Below are 19,466 nucleotides of genomic sequence, written 5' to 3' on the forward strand. Positions count from 1 at the left end.
TTCCCATCCAAATTCCATAATATAGCAGCCTTAGACAAAAAAAAAGGTGGAAGGTTTCATTGAATTAACATCCAGTTTTCATGACTAAAGGTGACAGAACCCTAGAATAGCATCATAGAATCATTAAAGGGTGGAAAAGATCTGGAAGATCAAGTCTAACCTCCAACCCAGCACCATCATGTTCACCATTAAACAATGTTCTCAAGTGCCACAGCAACGTTTTTTGAACACTTCTAGGGATGGTGACTCCACCACTGCCCTGGGCAGCCTGTCCAATGCTTCACTTTCAGTGAAGGAACTTCTCCCTAATAGCCAATCTAAATCTTTGCTGGTGGGGAAGAGGTCACTTCCTGTTGTCCTCTCCCTTGTTCCCCGGGAGCAGATCATGACTCCCCTCTAGCTGCCCCCTCCTGTCAGGGAGTTGTGGAGAGAGACAAAGTCTCCCCTGAGCCTCCTTTTCTCCCAGGCTGAGCCCCTTTCCCAGCTCACTCAGCCACTCCTGGTGCTCCAGATCCTTCCCCAGCTCTATTCTCTTTCCTGGACACACTCCAGACCCTCAAGGTCTTTCTTATCATGAGGGGCCCAAAACTGAATCCAGAATCTGAGAAGCACAGCCTCATCAGTGCCCAGCACAGGGGAAAAATAGGAGAATTCCCCTCCAAGCTTCTTTTGGGTACAGTGCAGCATCTCGTGCTGGAGGAGGCAGAATGCTACACTGCTTTCCTCTACTTAAACATCCAACTGGACCACTAGAGGTCTTCTTTCTCTTACTTAGTTTCCAAATTAATTCAGAAACACCAAAAACGGTGTAAACAAATTACTCTGCAAAAATTTGCACAGTAACAAAGAGCCTGTTATTATATCAGCAATTTTCACATGGACTATTGCTCTACTTCTGATTCATGAAAAAAGCTTTAACATTCAAAGCTTAACTCTGCAGCTTTTGTAATTAATTGTATATGTGCATGCTTTCATGAAAAACAAAGCAAAAGTCTTTTTGTTTAATTCTGCCTTTCAATTTATCCTTTTTCCTGTAAAGAAAAAGACTACAATTCACTCAATTGCTCATTTCTCTACCAGGCCTAAGAGGTATAAATGCCCTTGTTTCCCTGCCAGGAACCAGCAGCAGCACACTTGCTTGAGATGGCAAATCCATGCATCTCACTCCACACCAAAGGAAACGTTAAAGCTTTATAGACACAAATTTAAAAATAAAAAAGCCCTAACCAACAAAATCCTGCTAATTTCAGTATTGCATTGATACAGAATCAGTGCCAGTACAAAGATCTACAAAATTAAAATCAACTCAAGCCTGTAGTTTTTAGAGCCCTCATCTTGGATTCTGGAGTGTGTTCAATCATAATTAATCAGGCTTAATAATAATCTTATTATACAAAAGGTGCTTTTCAAAACCCCCCAAGAATCCCAAAGCACTTCATGAAGTAACATTTCCACATGAAACAATATATCAATTACAGACATTCAAACACCTCCCAGCTGAGATTTTGCAGGATTTTGCTGAAGGGACCTAAACAAAGAACTACAAATCAAAGGAGTCAGTTCTTTGAATTTTGCCAGCTGCTATTTTGCGCGCTGAGCGTGGCACTGTGACCAGAGCCTAGCCTGACTTGTTCTGGACCCAGCACTAGCTCAGTACCTGCAGAAGGAGGATTTACTTTTGTCCTTTGATTTTTCAAGTAGCCATGAAACTGCACCCTGGCTTGAGGAACAAGGTTGCAAGGCACTAGTCTTGCACTAACTTGCCTAATTTTATGGCACCCAGGGCTTCTGGTTTGAATGTTGTTCTTTTAAGCACAGCCTCTCACACAGGCTTAAATGCTTGGCACAAGTCAATCCAAAAAGCTCTTTGTTGTAGCTTGCTGCCAAGAGGTTTGGATTTGGGCTGGTTATCATTTGTTCCCTCCATACTAATGACATCCTTTAGACAAACATTTGGCAATGCACTCTTCGCTCAAAAACCCCCACATTTTCTCAAGGAAACATCTTTCCATGTTGTTAAATGAATATGAAAAGTGAGGATCTCTGTATGAAAAAGGTGGGAAACTACTGTTTTGGTTATGAAACAAAGCAAAACTTGGACATACTGGACTACAGGAAAAAAGGTAGGGCACAAGTGGAGATAGAAAAGGCAGAACACCACTTTCAAGAAACTCCCAAGTTTCCCACAGTGAGAAAACGCGTAAATGGAGTCTAACAAACCACCCATGCCCTCAGTTAATGCCAACAGCACTAAAACAGAGACGCATAAAACCACCCCTTGACTGGTGTCCCACTCCACTCTTCCCCAACCTGTAAAACATGATTTTCCACACAAGTAATTTCACATTCATATTAAGGTAAGTATTTTGTTGCCCTTGGAACATCTCAGTTTTCTGCCTGCCTTCAGGAGCTGTTCAGATCCTTTTTAATCCAAAAGAAAATAATTTTTATGCATCTTTTGCCCCCTTCAGTAGTACACATTGAGAATACTCTGGATTTTGATTTTTGGGGTTTTTTTGGGGTTTGTTTTGGGGGTTTTTTTGGGGGGGTGGGGTGGGGTGGTTTTGTTTTGGCTTTTTTTTAGTGAAACAAGTTGATTTTAGGAAGGACAATTTTTGTAGTAAACCTTACACAGCAGACAGGATTGCTGGGACTCATCCTGCAAACACACCACAACGCAGCTCCTCCAGAGTTCCACAGGCACCCAGGAACTACCTCTGAGGCAGCAATAATCTGCTGTCACTTATTAAGCTGAGCTTCAACAGATGTTTAAACAGGACTGAGGTTTATCGTCAATAAATCTGTCATGCTCACTTAGCTTTGCCTCTAATTAGGAATGCATAACTCCCCTTGTTCAATTTCAAATCTCTTTTGAACACAGTTTAAAAGCTCAGTTCATCTCAGTTACTGCTTTATGGTTTTGGTCTAATTCTTTTATGGGGTTTTGAGACAAAACTGAAGTGGAACAAAAGAGTTGACTATGAACATTATAAGAAAAGTTGTGGAAAAGAGTAAAAGTGAAAAATAAAGGATTTGGGGAACAGATGGTAAGGGGAAGGCAGTAAAGAACATGACAAATGCATACCATGGCCTGTAAACTATTTCATCCCAGCTTGAAGGATTTGTAATTGCTGTCAATATTGCAGTAAAATCTGCAAAGGCACCAGGGCTCCACCACACAAATGAGTATCAAAGCTACTAACCTTCTGATGAGTTTAACAGGGTAAGAAAACACCCTTCTGAGGGTCTTCGCTCCTATCAGTAACCTCTTATTAAACAAGAGTATAGAATCATGGAAGGGCCCTCAAGGCTCCTCTCATCCTATCCCCTGCCATGGGCAGGGACACCTTCCACTCTTCCTCCAAGCCGTGTTCAAACCAACCTTGAACACTCCCAGGGATGGGGAGTATATTATTATCTGCATATTATCTGTACACACACCTCAAATTTTACAAGTACCACATGAAAACATTTTGGAAATAAGCTGTTCTGGATTTTTTTTCTAAATCAACACAGGAATACAGAATTTTTCATGTAGGACCACTTATATTTTCATCCTTAAGCATCAAGTGTCATCTGGTGGACTGAGACAGAACTGCACCAAAGAACATCTCACAAAAAATTTTACTAGGGAGAAAAAAATATATGAATTAAGCAGAGAAAATATTTACCTATGGCCTCAGAGATGCAAAAAAATAGAACCCAAACCTCTGCCAGGGGCAGGTATTTAGATCAGCCATAAGATCATTATAACACATCCAGTGATTTGGTGGACTTACCTCTCTGTATTATACATATCCTAAGTGGAACAATGTCAACTATAACTGCTTACTACTCCTGAATCAGAAACACCCAGAAATTGTTTATACTCCTCCCTTACAAACCAAATCTAGTCTTTACCCAAACCTGACGTAAGAGAGAAGGCAACCACAAGTCCAGTCTATCCAGGAGCAAGTGAGAGCTGACTTCTCAGCAGGAATTTCGAACAGGCAGCACCCACTGAGAAAATGTTTGTAAGAGACTGTTAATCTCTGTATCCCAAGTCACAGTTGCCACTAATAAAGGCTGATGCTACAGATGAAGAGTAGATCCATCTGGCTGCAAGGGGGACCATGTATCTGTGCTCTCTGGATCAAGTTGAAACCTTAAATGTTATCCAAAACACCACCAGTTCTTCGTGCAAAGATCTGTCTTGCTGGTAACACACTCACCCAGATCGAGCCCAAGCTTTTGGGCAGCTTTTAAAGCTGAACCAAGTCCAACAGGGTTTTCCAGACAGCTCAAATAACCCGATTCTCTTTTTTTACAGACTCCAAGTAAAGTCCTCAACTGACCAAGATGAAGTATGGAAGAGACAAAAAGCTTCAGGAGGTCAGAGCAAACAAAGCCAGTCCTCTTCCTGACTTTCTCAACCGCTGTCAGAGGTCCAACTGAGCTGACAAAGACCAGAAAGCATTACCTCAAAGCTCAATTCAGAGGTAACTGATTCAGTCAAAGTGTAAGCACTGTATACTAATACCTAAAAGGTCAGTTGTTTCAGTTATACAGTGTAAGTCAGCACTTGAAACAGGACAAGCTTCTGATTCTCCTGATTAGAAACCATCAAGCAAACAAGTGCAAGACATGGTCTGCTTAACTGCAGAGAAAGCTCAAACACTAGAGCAGCACCTTACCTCTCAGTAACCTCCTAGTTTCATGCCCAGTTGTTTTGGGTGAAATCTAAAAATACTCCAGGTAGCTAAAGAGGTTAATGCAGTCATTAAAATAAAAAATAATAAAAATCAGTATAGAGCAATATACCATGCATTTACCCCTGGTGCTTCAAGGTAAATATATGATCTTGCTATTAGTCCTAGAAGAATAAAAAGCTCCAAACTCTGCATACATAAAAGGAGCTCTCCTCCACAAACTGCAGGGTAGCAACGGTGCCAAAATTAAGCTGCATTACAACTCAAGGCACCAGAATGTCTTACCACAGTGCCAAGTAAAGCCACTTCAGTGAGGAGTCCTCATGCCCCATTAGGGATTGCAAACCCTGTGTTTAGGAGCATGGAAAGCAGCTGAGAGATTTACAACAATTAGCAGGGCCATATCTTGTGTTTCCTACAACACCCACTTTTTGCAACGAAGGAGATCTGTGGTCTTCTGAGGACTCAATCAAATGCCACTTTATCCAATACAGAAAGATACCAGCTTCTAGCTAAAGGAATCTTTTCCTGACATACATCTTACAGATTCCTTAAATACTCCTTCTTTCTCGTTTTGCCTTTGGTGTAGGTGCCAAGACTGTTGGCTGCCAGCACAGCAGCAACTCAAGTTTGTAATGGAGGAGGGGGGCAGGGGAGCATTCCTGACAATATTAGCAATTAGGAGTTTCCTGTAACACCAGCAGAGCACTCGTTGGTGTCAGAAATACAGAAAATTATTTTCTTCTCTCAGACTTGATCAGCCATTATAAGATGCCAAGACAACCACTGTGACTGCCTGCAGGACCCCCAGGACTGCAGCAGAGACAAGAGTTTGGACTATTCCCTGCTGAATAAGACCATTGCAAAACTTCTTTCTTTGGCAGAACCCAAATTCCCCCACTTTTCAGCATCCCATTTTTCCCTTGTCCTCATGTAACCACCTGGGCCACTGATCACAAAACACCTTATATTTACCTCAAGAATGACAGATTCTTTTTTCTGACTGCTGCAATTTTTCCTAATCTCCCAAAGTGAAAGAAATCTAGCCTTTCCAGATGGATCCATGTACCTCACAAGCTGAAGTACTAAAGGAATTTCTTCGATCAATTTCCACTGTAACAAACACATCCCCTCTGACAAAGAGGAAAATGAAGGGGGAAAAAACAAAATTTTGTTCCTACTTCTATTTTCCCATTGGAACAGAGGGGTGTAACAGGCAGCAAACATTTTTTTTAAAATTTTTCTGTCATTTCCTGCTCTTATGGACCAAAGTCTTTCATGCCACATAAACAATAAAACTCCTATGAAGCCTGGAAATAGGGAGTGGAAATGATAATGGAAAAGCTATTTAGAATAGCCTGGGCTTTTTCCTAATGATATTGACACGTTCAAGACAATCCTCAATTGTTAAGCACCCCAGATCTTAAACTAAGATTACTTTACAATCTGTATCCTCAAACACTTTTTAAAGATAACCTAAGGAGATTACCCAACATTTGAATATAAAAAACACTCATAACATAAGTTGTAGGAAACTACATTTGGTTCAGATCTCTGAGCATACTTGGGACCTAAACCTAGGGAAAATAATTATCCATTTTCTTATAAAGCTGCATCTAACCACATGGGAATATACTGAACCCCCATGAACTCAAAAGAATTTTTTCCCCCCTAGTAAGACACTTGTCAGTATTTTCCCTCTCTTGTATTGGGTCTGCTTAATATTGCAGGCTGACTACAGCACTAAAAACTCGAGTATCAGTGCTTGTTTCTGAAGTGTCATCCCAAAAAAACCATGTGTCCTGGTTCCAGCCAGGATGGAGTTAATTTTTACTGTAGAACCCAGAGGTTATTCCATACACTTCACATCATTTTCCGGGATGGGGGAAGGGGTCCCTTCCCGGTGGCACAGTGAGGCACGGTCAGGTATTATCAGGGTGCCACGTGGTGATAAAGCATGTGAATTGCTGACCTCTTTCCTGTTCATTCTGTATTACTATTGCTGCCTTTACTGTTAATTTTCTTACCTCACTGCTGTTTTCAGTAAATTGATCTTCTCTCAACTCATGATCTTTATCTGCTGTGCCTCCAATTCACCTATCCAGCTGCCACAAGGGAGAGAACAAACGGAGCGTGGTTTGGAGAGTCTTGGTGAAAGCACTGAGTTGGGGATTACCGTTCCCAAACCATGACGCCATGAAACTAAGCATGATGACAAAGGGCAGAAAACACGTCAGTTTACAATATTCCTGGCTACGTGACATAAAACTACGGTGTGCCCACATTTACAAACACTGCAAGCCAACTTTTCGTAGTGGGTTAGCCTACTTGAACTCAGATAATAATGATATTGACATCTTTCCGAGTGGAAAATCCATCCAAGGATCCAATAACATATAATGCAAACTAAAGCTGAGCTCATACTGCGAAGGATCTGATGTTTGCCTTCACTGGGATACAGCTATTCCAGCATGTATACAACACATGATGTTATTTTTGAAGGTCCTCTTAAAAACCAATCACACTCAAAAAAACCTCAAACAAAATAACCAAATTAAACACAATGAACAAAAGAAAAACCCCGAACAAAAAAAAATTAAACAAAACCAACCACAACATCCCTCCTCCCACCAAAAAAACCCCCACAAGTCCCCCAATAAAACAAGAAAAACGCCCTTAAAACAGTACTTGTAACAAAGATTTCAGTATCTTCCCAGACAGAAGAGCTTTAGCCATGCTGGCCAGACCTCAGCTGAGTTTACATGGACAGCCCCAAAAAGGCAAGAGCTGACTATCTGCAAGCTGCTTCAACAGAAGAGAGCTTAAAGAGTGCTCCACATTTTGAGGCTAGCAGAGGGAAACTAATCAAATCTAAACACAAATAGCTCTTTTTACATGGTCAATATGACAGAAGCTGAGGGAAGGAAGCAACTGGAGGTGTTTGCATTAACTTTCTGGAATAGTTAGTGCACTGGGAATGTATTCAGAAGCAGGTCTGCCTGATGGGGTGTGGATCAGCCAGCTCAGATCTAACATTTAGGAGACAATTGTCACCACTGAAAAACAGACTGGAAAGAAGGAAGTCATACTCCTAATTTCTCTCAAAAAGCAAATAGTTTAAAGAAAAAAAAATAAATCCCAACCCTACAAGGCAAAATCCAAGCCAAAAAACACATTAGTATCAGTAATCAACAAAACCAGAAAATCTATTTAATTCAATTTTAGCCCTTCAGACTATTCAGACTACACAGAGAACAGGTGCAATGGGTGGGATTGACAGAGAGCAGCAATGCTGACCTATCTAGGTCAACTCCAAGTAAGAGACCAGAGATGTTAATATCTTTAACAAATATGCTACATATTTCAGCCAGACAAAGAACCAAACACTGTCACTATCTAGCCTCTTCAAACTTTTCTAAACTAGCTATAAACTGCTGTAGAAATCCACAGCTGAGCTACCAAATCCTGCATAAACCAGCCTCTATCCTGTCATTAAATTAACATAAAAATAACAACGCAGAAAAAATACAGACTTCCAGTGTTTGTGTGCTTTTAGTTTTAACGAGCTAGTTCAAATCCTGCAACTGTGACATCTATCTCTTAAAAATGCATTTAATGTATTCCAAAAGGAAGAGGAAAAAAAAAAATTGGACACTCTGGTTTAATCAATATCAGCAAGCAGAAATGAAGAGGCTACACCACATCTTGAATAGGCCAGCTGGGTGCAGGGAATGGGGACTAATTCAGAGCCAGCTGAAGAGTCAGCTAAAGATGCAGCAACACATTTTCGTCACTGAAAACCAAACTACACTACACTACAAGTCAGAGCCAAAGCAAGGAAGTATAATAACCTACCTCCAGTTTCTGCATATACATAGAATTATAGAATCACATGTGGTTTGCATTGGAAGGGACCTTAAAGATCACCACATTCCAATCCCCCTGCCATGGGCAGGGACACTAACACCAGGCTGCTAACATAGAAAAGATAAATCTATTTGATAAATGCAGTCCTTATGAAGAAAAATCCTGTTAATTACATTTCTTTTATTCTGGACATTAATTACACATTCATTCAGTAGACACATTTACACAAGGCTATTATCCAGCTGTAACACCACTTAAAGATACATACAATTAAATATTTTAAAAAGAAAAAACAATTTTATTTCATTAAGAAGTATTTTAAGGCCTTTATTGCAAATGATGATTGTGCAGTATTTTTAGAAAGTATGGCACATGTCATTTAAACATCTTTAATGCATTTCAAAAGATAGATCAATGTATTCATTTACTAATCAAATGGAGATTAGATTAAGTCTCATATTATTTTCCCCACTACCTGGTGAAATAAAAAAATCAGCTTTTAGTGCCAAGCACATCCTCAGTAGATGCCCAAAGGATTCCCTGTGGGATGCATGGTACTACGAATTACAACCATGATGGAATTTGTTATTTATCATACCACCACACCCAGAACTCTTCAAGCTACACCAAGAGGTTACATGCTCACGTCTCATTTAATACGTAAGATCACTTCTTCCATCACAAGATAGAGGAACATAAATTCAGTGGAGGGTGGGGATTAAATAAAATAAAATAAAAAATCAGGGAAACAACAGCACAGCGTTATCGTAACTTGACAAACACAATCTATCCAAACCTCAATGTTTTGGATATAAAACTAAAAGTTTTATAGAGCTGAAACTAATGCACAAAATTGGGCATTTTTGCAATCTAGTCTCCAGAAGGATCTGAAGATCAAGGCTAAGTTCAGCTCAAACATCAGTAATTTAAGGTTTATTAATTTTTATTAGTCAGCAAAGCAGATGTCACAGCAGAAACATCTTGGGAAAAGATGTCATCAGGAATATCCTGGAGCTTCCACAGAACTGGAATATGTCAGAGGGAAGAGACCAAGAACAGTTGGGGAAACAAAAAAGAGTGGTAGGTTGATGATAAGCCACATCAGTAGTACTCAAGGATTCCTCAGGCACAGTGAAGTGGGACAAACAGATGACCAGGACTCAACAGAAATTTGATGTTCATTGAATAAAGCTGATGGGACAGATCAGGAAACAGGAGACAGGATAATTTAACGTGTTTGGCAGATTTGCAAAATACTCTTAGCAGCCAATACCTTTGTAGTTGGGAGACCCAAGCAATGTAGGTGCAAAAGTAGATGTAGGGGAATCAAACAGCCAAATTTAAAACTGGTATTCTCACGGTTTGAGATTTTTAAAAGCACTTCACCAAGCCTCTCCCAGATTACAGGCACCACCCATGACTCCTAGGTTTCTGACCCTCCATCAAAGAGAGGAAACCACCACCCTGTAGAGGCTCTGCTGTCATCAAAAATCTATCAGCAAGATCCTGCTCAATTCTCCATGGTGAAACCTAATGCAAAATGAGGGAGGAGAGAAAAGGGAGCAGTAAACAGTGCACACTGTGCAGATGGAGGCAACTCACCTGTGGGTCCCTTACAGCTTTGAGTGAATCTGCTCAAACCCAAAATGTGATGCCTTCCAAGAGGAGTGGGGTGGAACATCCACCCCCATGATACATTGGCATGATACAACATTTTAACACTTCAAACAAACAAGTAAAACTAGGGCACAACTCTGTATAGTCTTTGAACAACTAGAAATTCTGTTGGCAACTGTAAGAAAAGTTCAATTTCCATGAATTCTGTGAGTCGATGAACCCTCCAGCTTTAAGACACAATGGAATATTTAAACAATTGAGTATAGGAGGAAGAAAAGAAATAATAAAACCACCTCTTGCTGCCAGCTATTCCATAACCATTTGCTACAAAAGTTTTCAGTCTGTGGCCAGAACTCCCAAGTAGATGGACAAGTAACACAGGAGCTCTCCCATCCTCAAAATTTGCTTCAGCAGTTTCTTTGTCCTAGGAAGAGGATTAACAGTTTTTAAAATAACTTTTGGGACTTCATGGTCTGGGAAATACCAACAAAATACCAGACTATCCTTTCAAGTGAATGAGAAAAGCATCTGTTCTGCATTCCAAGTGAAGCAACATTTTTGCTACGTAACCAACAAGATCAAGCAGCCATAACTGCAATCAAAGACCCAGTTCCAACAACTCCACACAGTACGGATGAGACAGGATTTTGTTTAACTATTTTTTAAAAATTATTTTTATTTTACTATTTTGAGGAAATCTTACTCTCCCCTAGCTGTGAACACTTGCACTTCCACCAGTAAATTAGGAATGGCAAAACAAGGTGTGTATTTGCATAAGATGAAAAAAAAATTAGGAAATGCATTTCTCAACCATGCAATAATTAGAGGGGGACTTCTCCTCCCAGTGTTGATATTTGGCTCTGCATTTCTACAGCCAAGAAACAGGCTGTAAGAATTTCAATAGCAATTAGTAAAACAGATCCGGGAGAGCTCAGCAGGCAGCACTGTTTGTTCCTCCATGGGAAACTTCACTCTGCATGAATGACTCCCACAGCCAGTGAGAGCGACTCACAGAGGTGGAACACCTGGCTCCAACAGGAAATTGGAATAGCTGAGGTTTTCCTCCAGGCAAAATTCATCTACCCCCAGTCAGGGGCTTTGCAGATACTCAACAAAAAAAAAAGGAAAAAATGGGAAAAATTTAAATAGAAAACCCATATATGTTACTTCAATACAAACCCCTAAGAGTACCAAGATGCAGCTGTACACTACTGCAGCCTGGGGGTTAGGCCCTAATCACTGTCAGTTTTTGTAGGTTCAGCCACAGCTCCAGTACAACCATGTCAACCTACAACACAGTTTTACCTATGGAGGCACAATCCCCTTTTCCATCCAACTTAAGAGGGAATACAATGCCCAGCTTGCACTGGGTTATGTGTTCAGCTATCCCACGCAGGTGCGCCCACCCCGCTCTCCTGGCAGCTCACCAGCAGCAGCACGGAGCTGCAGTGGGTTGACCCAGGGCCAGACCACTACCAAACCCCTGGGGCTCCAAACACATCTCCAAAGGCGTGGCCAAGGTGGGCTTGTGTCAGGAAGCTCTATCCCCCACTGAGAGCCTCCGTGAGGAACCTTGCATATTTCTCCCCCAAAGGGTGTGAGAACTAAGTACACTCATCCCTTGTCTTTCCCAGAAACACTGCAGCCAGCACCAGGCACGATGCTTGATTGTAACAGCAAAATCTAGGAAAAAAACTAAGCCTATGGGAATTTGAGATCTGGTGGTATTTTCATCCATTGGTGTGCAGAGAGATCACTCCTTCCTTTACCGTATTTATTCAGCTCTCTCTTGGTGTTACCCTGGAGAACTTTTCCCTTACTTCTGCAGTGCCCACAGGTTAATCTCCCAGAGCATTTTGTACAGGTTTCCTCTTTGACAAATTTCAGATTACTTATTAATTTTGACTTTAAAACCCTCTTTCTTCAAAATCTCTTCCTACACCCCTACGAGATTGTTTTGCACTGTACTCACTTTTTCCTTTTTTTTCTATCTCAGCCTTCTATTTTACTACTTCATTCTGTTCAGTTTTCACACAAACATTTTTATTCAGCTTTTTAAAGTGGTGGGTGAAATTCAAATCACAATCCCTCATCAAACACACAGGGCCAGTAGTAGAAAACACAATATCTCTGTAGATCTCGTTCTGAAAGTGACAACCAAATTACACTTAGCAGGTGATTCATATCAAACATGGTAAACCCATGCTCAGAGGTTTCTTTGGTCTTCCTTTCACAGTTCCTTGTCCCAGTGTTTGGTACATTAACTTTCACCCTGTTCCAGCCCCAAGGCCCAAAATGATTACTGTAGTAAGAATCTCATGAATGTAAATATTTGCTCAGGGTTAAGTTACCAAGAGAGAATTTCTGCTCAGAGCCTGCAAGTCCAAAAAGAAAGAACAAAAAGAAGCCAAGAGTTTAAGAAAACTAGAGCCCAGTGTTAAATTCCTTCATTATAGTCAGACACCTGCCTGTTTTTCAGAAGTATAAAATACTACCTGCTTTTTAGAAGTATGAAACAAAGAGGAAAAACCTCTGACATCCACGTGATATTTAGATGTCACCCTGTCTTTCAAAAAATACGGGGACTACTGGGTTCTTTGGACTTTTAGAAATCAGATTCTTTAATATCAAGACTGGTATCCTCCAAAAATCTCCATCCAGGTTGCGATGATGCCATGTACAGATGTGCATGCTGCTTGCACACACCGTATCCAAATGCTCCATCCCAAGGACAGAGGCTGGGCTTCCCATAACAGGCTGACATCTAACCAGTGTCACCTTTGGACTCTGTGTTAGTATTTTAGCCATTCACATTAATTAACCAGCTCAGTGAGTACCAGAAATTAACCATAAAGGTGCTACACTTTTAGCAGTGGTTCTGTATACTTCAGCAGAGATTATTCAAAACACTTGAAGAGAGGAAAATGGCAAATACCATGTGTAATTGATTCATTCAATAGCCCAGCAACAAAGGCTCTCTCTTTGAATATTCATTAAACAAAAAAAAAAAATTCTATGAAGCAGCATCAAGTTAGATGAATAAAGAAGAAATAAAGAACAATCCTTCAGAATCCTTTAAAATGCAATTAGAGTAAAGGAATTGCTCATGGCCACGCTGAAATGCATGAAGACCATTTCAGAGCTCCTCACCTCTCACAGCAATGGCCAGCGGTCTGCTCTGTCCCTGTTAGTACCTTGAAAGGTCTGTCATCCCAAAAGACCCATTTTTCCTATCACTAACAACAGATTTGAAGACCATTAATTCTACATGACTCTATTCACAGCTCAATGACTGCTTCTGATCCAACCTCAAGAGTGGCCTCTGAACAGCTACCAATACTTCCAGCACTTTTAAAATGTACTCTAGAGGCCTACAAAATTTTAAAATTTAGAAATTATTATTCTTGCCTTTAGTGACTCTAAGCTTTCTAGAAAGTCACCAGCATTTAAGACACCAAAGTTGGTAACATTTGACATATTTCTTCAAGACACAGAACGTCCTTCTCAGGCTATTGGAGCTCAACACAAGTACAGAGAGAGACCAATAATGCCTCTTGGGGGTGCCATGTGACAGTAAAGCCAGATTTACCAGCCCCACCACTAAAACACATTATGTCATTCAGTCAGTACCAAGCTTCTTAATAAAGGAGAAAAAAAACATTTTAGCACTCCTGCAACTATTTTATGCTGAGGGTTAACTGTGAAAAAGCTGTTGGTTTTTAGAGTTCATAGCCACAAAATAAATTATATTAAGAAGGAGAGAAGAAAGGAGAAAAGTATTGTGCCCATATCTGAAAGGTTATTCAAATAGCCTGGCTGCAAGGTAGGAATTTCATCCCTCTGGTAATGGAAGGGCTACAGATGAGGAGTTGACGAACTCACTTTGCTGAGCCCCTCAAGGATTTTGCAGAGAGTCCTGCATGACATGACTGAGATTCTGCTACGTCAACAAGTTCCTCTTCTCAGCCTTCCATCTCAATTTTCACCTAGCCCTCTCACAGCAGTTAAATCATTGGCTTTCTGTCCCACACAAGGGTTTTAACCCTAAGCAAATAGCAAGAAAAGTGCAACCCAGAAAACAAGAAAGCAGGTAATAACAATAAATTCTTTCACAGAAAGACAAAAATAGCAACAAAAGTCAGTAAAACTAGAATAAAAGGCAGTGAGAACAGCATCTTGTGAGGTAGTAGTCAGGGACCACAGAGGCAATGTGCTTTAAATAATGCCACTTAAACTCAACAAGTCAACCCTGAGAAGCCAAACCACAACTGCAGGCCTAGGTATTTCTGATAGAAGGACATGGTGACCACTGCCAGAAAGGCAACGGCCACACCACCAAGGGAGCAGAGATGAGCATGAGGCTGTCACTCCAGCCGGCATCGCCAGCGGAGACACCGCGCACCAGCACATCTTCTCTGCACAGGCTGGCACAGCACCTGCCCGGCACCCAGGTAAAGCACTTGGTATTGTAATACCAGGAACTCCTAACAACAGGCAGCACAGATAGAATGAACAGTCACAAACTGTGAAATAAAACCCAAAGACCCATAAAATTTTAAGATATTACAAAGTGTAAAATGCAAATCTAGTTACAATAACTGTTGCTTTTAGGAGCTGGCTGGGAATGGGAGCAGGGAGAATAGAGGGAGGGGAAAAATAGTTCCCCTGCAAGCACTTTCTAGTCTACCTCACTATTGTTCCACCAACAAAGGGATCTCAAATTTCATCACACATAACCTCCAAACCAACCAGAGTTCCATGCTGTGACTTGACTGCCTCCCAAATGCTCCAGAGAACACAACACTGAGCTGCAGACATCTATTTTCAATTTCACATGGATTTTCACCATGGAGGTCTGGGGTCCTGTGCTCGGGGGTGCTAGGCTCAGTTCTCAATGGCGTGTTCAAAGAGGTTGGCAGAGGAAAAAAAAAAAAAAAAAAGAGAGTCCTGAGAGCTGATGACAGGCATGCAGCATGGCTCCAGAGCTGTCACATCATGGAAAGGAATTCAATGATACTCCCTCCTATTTTCCCTCTCCTCTCTCTCACTCATGTCCATGTCCATCTTAGCTCAGGCTATGACACATATTCTGTTTCCACATCTGAGAAATATATGAAGTCATGTTATTTTTTACTTAAAAGGAACTTTCAGCTAGTTCAGAGAATTCAGAACAAGAGACACATCTTCAAAAGAGTATCAATATTCATCATTATGTAAGAATTGCAAGTCATTGTCGGTCTCTCAAGTGAAACATCAAATTTCACATTAAAATTTGATAATGACAATATAAATTGATACCACAGTAGTTATTATTGCTTTGAATCTGCTGCTGTTCACTCAACTCAAGCTAACATCTACACAATCAATGCCTCAGATGTCTAACACAACATCTGTATCCAGGGAGTTAGAAATACTCATTACTTAGGTTTTACCAGTCACCTCTTTTAGTTTTAAATTGAGTTTTCGGTAAATGAAAAAATTAAATTTAAAAATTAAAATGCAAATTTTAACAAAACTGCTTGAAGAAGAAAATTAATTTTACTCAAAAGCATTTCACAAGTTCATAGCTTTAGTAGAAACCAGTGCACAGTCAGAAGAACTAAAACATTAATCACATCACTGCTGCATGTACACTCCCTGCCCTTTCCATTTTCACACAGACCACTGGGTCACACTCACTGACCAAAGCAGGAATCATTATTGATCTCAAATAATCTTATCAAGATCCCTAAAAAAAAGCCCAGACAATCTGGGAAAAAAAACCCCATGCATCCATAATTATTGAACTTGGTCAGCAGGAACAGACATGCTTCAGTCAAGAACATTCAGTGTCCTTTGAGCTTACAGACACATGGGAAGACAAAGCTGTTTCCAAACCTCCTGCAGAAGTTAGCTGGACATTTTTCACTTAGAACCAGTAGGAAACAGTTGGACTTTAGGTCGTATTTCAGAGGGCTGCACTGCCCACATCACTGCATCTCACACAGCTTGTTTGAGAACAAAGCTTTCTCAAAACCAAACATATTGAACCTGATCAGGGAACTCAGAGTATAAAACCACTGGAATACTTTGGAAAACCCAGCCACAAAAACTGCCTTGAAAACACTGCAGTGCAAAAATTGCACAAGTGAAAAATCATCACCTGGGATTCAGACTTCCCAAGTCTGTCGCTCCTGGTGTCACAAAGTTTCAACATCCCACTTCCACCTAGATTTGCACACTCAGCAAGAGGCAGAGGTCCTCCGGAAAGAGTAAGCCCCAGCTTTGCTTTCAGCAAGAGTTTTAGGCATTCGTTTAAATGCAAGAAGCTGCGCCACATGAGACTGGACAACAGCAATTCCCACTCCATTCAAGAACAATTCCAGACAGGACTATGTGCATCTCACCAAAGAGCATCAACCACACTCAAGAAAATAATAAACACACATATACAGAGGGCCACATATGGCACCAATCTACAAGCAACTGATCTTACAATTATGTATTGCTTGCATTGCAATCTACAAACAACCAATATGAGAACCCTGGCTCCTTCACTGACAGCAGGCAGCTGATGACATGGGCATTTCAGCTACTGCAGGCTCCAACCCATGTGGGAGGACCAGCCTCTAAAAATTAATGTACTGAATATTGGTACTCAAGGACTTCAGGAGATGCCAGAGGTCGGATTGCTGATTATCTTTGAATCCAGATCAGGTGGGGAACTTCAGCAACTCTGCAACTTACCATAACCTTTCCTAGGTTGATCCAGCTTCTACCTACCCAAGAAGCAGGGCAGAAAAATTCCACTTTTTAAAAATAAGAATTTGTTTCTTTAAAAGGAGTTCCTTCAAACTCAATCTCATTTTTTATCATTTTTCTTTAGCATTATTAAGGTAAGAACACAAACAATATAAAGAACCGGGTCACAAGTGAGCTAAATCAGGAACAACTCAGCCTGCTTATTTCAAGGGATATTATAAACACAGCTCTGCTAGATGGAGTATGAACTCTAAAACATCCTCCTAGTGTTGTGAAAAACAGCTTTCTATGAAAGCTAAAGTTCTTCTAAAGAATGCAAGAATACTTTTATCACGCATAACCCCTTTCCATTCCGCATGCTTCTCAACAAAACCAATTCTGGTCATTAACCATTGCCAACAGTCTCTCCCATTCCTTGGTGCCACTGAGTATCAGGCGCTGCAAGATTTTTTTATGTTGCAGAGCTATTTTCCTTTGTGTTAAAATGCCCTAAAGCTTGCAACAGAACTAAGGTAGTATACCGTATACCCCTTTAACATAGTTAAACAACTCTTAATATTTGGAATGGAAAATATGACACAGGTACTGAGGTTTAAAAAACAGCTATGATGCATGTGGCCAGTTTTCTAAACACGAATCCCATAAGGGGTTTTAGGGCTTTTTTCTCCCCTTCCTTCCTTTTTAAATTTTTTCCCCCCACAAGAATGCTGGTTTTACAGAAACAGCAAAACACAGCAGACCATTATGGTTCAGCGATTTCCAATTTGCAACTGGAAATGGTTTACGTTTAGAGCACTAACAGTTCCAAAAGGTATTTAAAAAGGAGAGAGGGGAAAAAAACCTCAGCATTTCATAAGTGGATAAATATGGACTGGCACGAAATAAATTTAATCTATACAGTTAATAGCAGTCTTACTGAAATGAACGTTTAACAGAACCGATTTTCTGTGAGTTTAGGAGAACTAAAAATATCTTTACACAGCTCAGCGCTGCATTGACTCAAAGATGGATTCCCCGGCCATTGTGAGCGGCTCGGGGCCGGCGGGTCGGGCCCGTGCTGTGTGTGTGTGTGTCTGTGTGTGTGTGTGTGTGTGTGTGTGTGTGTGTCTGTGTGTCTGTGTGTCTGTGTGTGTGTGTGTGCGGGCAGCCCGGGGAGAGCGGCCGGCGCTGGGGAGGCCGCGGGGAGCGCTCCCGGGGAGGGCGGGACGGCCCCGCCGGCCATGGCTGTGCATCGGGACCGCGCCGGCCGCTCGCGGGGGCAGGGAACGAAAAAAGGAAAATCAGTGAAAGAAAGAAAGTTAGTGGAGCGCGTCCCCGGGTTCCCGCGGGCTGCTCCGCCGGGCCCGCACCGTCCTCCGGGCTCCCCGCCGAGGGCGCGGGCGGAGCGGGGCCCTGGCGCCAGCAGAGCCGGCGGGACCCGCGGGGCAGCGCCCGCCCGTGGGCCGGCCAGGGGAGGAGAGGGCAGGGCAGGGCAGCGGCGGCGGGGGCCGCACACCTGGAGCGGGGCCGGCCCGGGAACGGCCTCATCCCCGCCCGCCCGCCCGCCCGCGGCCCGCCGGGACCCCCGCGCCGCCCCGCTCCCGGCCCGGCTCCCGCAGCCCCCACCGAGAGCTCGGCGGTGCACCACCGCGGGGGCCGGACGCAGCCTTACCCTCCGGCTCCATCTGCTCCCGCCGCCGAGCCCCGGCGCTGCCCGATCCGCCGCGCGCCGAGCTGGGCCGGGCGGTTACAAAGGCGGCCGCCGGGCGAGGGGGGTGGGTTTCCTCTCCCTCCCACTGCAGCTGCATCGCGCCATGAGGCGCCGCCAGCGGGACGCGGCGCCCCTGAAGGCGGCGGGGGCGGGATGCAGCCCCGCCACGGCCCGGCCCAGGCGGCAGCGGACACGCCGGAGGGGCCGCCCCGGCCGCGGGGGCCCAGGTGCCGCTCCCGGCCCGGGAAAGGGCGCACCCGGCGGGGCTGGCCCCTCCCTGGGGCCTCGGCCACGGAGAGCGGGAGAACACCCTTTCCTGCCCCGGGAAAGCAGCGCCGGCCGCTTGCGTGGCCCCGGGGCAGCGCCGGCAGGAGCTCCCGCCGAGGCAGAGCCGCCCCGCTCCCCACAGGGAACCGGCGGGCCGGGACGCGCCGCGGGGAGCAGGGGACGCCCAGGCGCCTCACGGCCCGCACCCCACAGAGAAGGTGTTCATGGGCTCCTTCGCTAAGAAAGAGGACGAGCCCAGGGCGAAGCTCAAAATCACGTCACGAGTGATAAGAAGGGACACCCAAGGGCTGCTGGCCCTACACCCGCTGTTTGTTGCCCTGGAGCCAGGAGCTGCTGGGGCGGCGGTGGGACACGGGCCGAGGCACAGGGGAGAGCCCGGGCTGTGCTGGTTCCTCGGACTGACCGGTTCCCCCATGTACATGCCAGAGGGCAATTCAGATAAAAATTTTGTCTGAGGGACCAAACCCCGCTAGCCTCTTCCCACCTCCCAGAAACATTCCAAGAAACAAGAGCTGCTCAAATGCTCAATCCCGAAGGCCCGCCTGCCCCACCGCCCTGTGCCCGGACAGAGCGAG

General features: G+C 43.2%; 1 protein-coding gene across 1 annotated transcript in view; it reads right to left on the minus strand.

Moving 5' to 3' along the window:
• FGD3 (FYVE, RhoGEF and PH domain containing 3) overlaps positions 1-18,700 on the minus strand; it is a gene marked incomplete at its 5' end in the record, with an annotated part of 88,605 nt that extends 69,905 nt beyond the window's left edge. The window contains one exon of the mRNA XM_083869431.1: positions 18,565-18,700. Within this exon, the coding sequence (XP_083725557.1) occupies positions 18,565-18,700 (136 nt within the window). The remainder of the gene's footprint in view (positions 1-18,564) is intronic.
• Positions 18,701-19,466: the final 766 nt, after the last annotated feature.

Source organism: Zosterops lateralis (assembly GCF_965231275.1).
Source record: "Zosterops lateralis genome assembly, chromosome: 11".
NCBI classification, from domain to species: domain Eukaryota; kingdom Metazoa; phylum Chordata; class Aves; order Passeriformes; family Zosteropidae; genus Zosterops; species Zosterops lateralis.